At 45.4% G+C, this 2033-nt stretch overlaps 1 protein-coding gene across 1 annotated transcript in view; it reads left to right on the top strand.

Annotated features, from left to right (window-relative positions):
- The first annotated feature begins 451 nt into the window (after positions 1 to 451).
- LOC119099731 (barH-like 1 homeobox protein) overlaps positions 452 to 2033 on the top strand; it is a 15034-nt gene continuing 13452 nt past the window's right edge. Inside the window, exon 1 of the mRNA XM_037222794.1 lies at positions 452 to 457. Coding sequence (XP_037078689.1) covers positions 452 to 457 — 6 coding nt within the window. The remainder of the gene's footprint in view (positions 458 to 2033) is intronic.

Genomic DNA, 2033 nt, shown 5'->3' with positions numbered 1-2033 from the left:
AGCTTGTGTGTTAGCTTCTTCAAAGCGGCACATGTCAAAGAAGCGTGGGAGCAGAATTAGTATATTTTGCTCGAAATGTGTTCACTTAAACGACTTGCTTGCTTTCATTAAATCCACAGAGGTCAATTAAAAATGACGCCAAAGATCATGATGCGGTGAGGAACGGGCTAGACCGGATAAAGTAAGATGTGGAAGCTAGACGAGACTTTTACGCTGCGCTCTATGGACACAAGCCCTGTGCGAATCGGTCATGTGGGCTCAAATCATCCCGTAGCACTTTAAAGCAAGTAGAACATTGTGGAAAGAGGCCTGCAGCGAGAGGGCTCTCGATTTAATGTAGGCCGGTTTGGGCTAAGATAGACAGACTATGTGTAAATGACACATAGTCTGTGAATGATAAATGATAACAGACCATGTACAAGATTAACGCGTCTGACTGCATATGTGAGGAATGACGGTGAGTCTTTAATCACTCGTCACGCTACACCTCGAGCTCACGTACCTTTTCTGGCTCGGTTGAGCTGTTGGTGCCTGTTCTGAGTGGTCGCTGGTAAGGGTTAGTGTTTTATATTTAGTCCCTCACTGGGATTTAAAGTGAATCAGCATCCGAGCGACACAGCCAGACAACGAACAAGGTCCTGTTGCAGTAGCAGCGCAACAGCTGTGTGATGAAACCTGGTGCAAGGTTTTGACATGATCAGCGTACATAAGGCAGCCGGATTCCGTGAAGTTATGAAGTCGTGAACACGCGTCCGAGTGGCCGTTGAATACCCTTCGCATGGGGTAGTTGACAAGTTGACTCCTACGATCTTGAAAACTAAGATAGCTCGAGAGAAACCAAATTTGTAGGGTGGATTATCCCTGTATGCGAACTTACTTGCGTCAAAATATAGGATTTCTAGGTTATGAGCCCAAAGTCAAATAAAGTCAACAAATTCAGCCTGCAGATTGGTGCCTTAAGTGGCCCACAGATATCCGCACACAATGGCTGTGATTCTCGATGCCTGTTTTAAGCCAACGGTCAATGATGTTCATTAAAGGTTAGTGACCTTTTTGACCATTAGGAAGATCAAGTGACCAAAAATCATACAAGATTGATTCTATTTTGCTCTACAAATAGGCGCAAGTACGACGCTAGGTGGTATGTTTCCTAAAAACAAGACGTTGACCTGGGGAATTTGTTACCTACTTTACCTAATTTGCTTACCTACTTTGTTTACCTACTTAAGTTACCTACTTTAACAGTTAGAAAGCTCATGAAACATGTCCGTGGCGGGTCCCATCATCGATAAATTTGAAATGAACACCAAAACCACCCCATGAATTAAGCTCCCGAGTAGCAGCGCAGTTCAGTTTTGATCTCGGTCTGACTTATATCTGGGCCTAGGTCGGCGAAATTTGTTATAATCAATAATTCAACTGGATTATTGGCTAACAAACTATCTCAGAGATGCATGACTTCGTCCAACACTCCGTTTTCGCATCAGATTGAACGAATCCCTGGAGATAGCCTTCGCTGACAGCCATGGCCTGACTTTGACCTGTCATAGGTCAGCTACCTTACAAGGTACGTCTATTTTCCATACCACAATCTCCGCTATTCAACCACCTACAGCTATGCAAAGTCTGATGCGGCTAATCCGCGCCGTTCGGAAATCATCCTGGAAAAACCTTGCGGGGCCAAATCGACCTCTCACTCGAGCGCGTGTTGATAAAGAACAGAAAAGCGTGGCCAATGGGATATTTTCGCACCTTCGAAAGAGACCCATTCCGGTTGGAAGCTTTCCTGCTGGCAATACCTACCTGTTGCATATCAGAAGCATTCAAAATGATTCATTGCAGTGGAAAGGCTTGAAAGTAAATTCGGTATGCAAATGCTGAAATGACGCTCGATGCTCTGACAATCAGCAGAGCAGTGTGTAATTGACATTCATTTGACACCCGGCCGATGTCGCCTCCCGCGACGGGCGTGGGTGAGCTGCTGAGTCGGCACTGCACGGCCATCTTGTTCAGCACATAAGACAGGCTAGAAA

Source organism: Pollicipes pollicipes, unplaced genomic scaffold (assembly GCF_011947565.3).
Source record: "Pollicipes pollicipes isolate AB1234 unplaced genomic scaffold, Ppol_2.1 Scaffold_4881;HRSCAF=5763_pilon_pilon_pilon, whole genome shotgun sequence".
Taxonomy (NCBI): domain Eukaryota; kingdom Metazoa; phylum Arthropoda; class Thecostraca; order Pollicipedomorpha; family Pollicipedidae; genus Pollicipes; species Pollicipes pollicipes.
The sequence above is the reverse complement of the archived record's forward strand: the minus strand, read 5'-3'. Positions and strand labels throughout refer to the sequence as shown.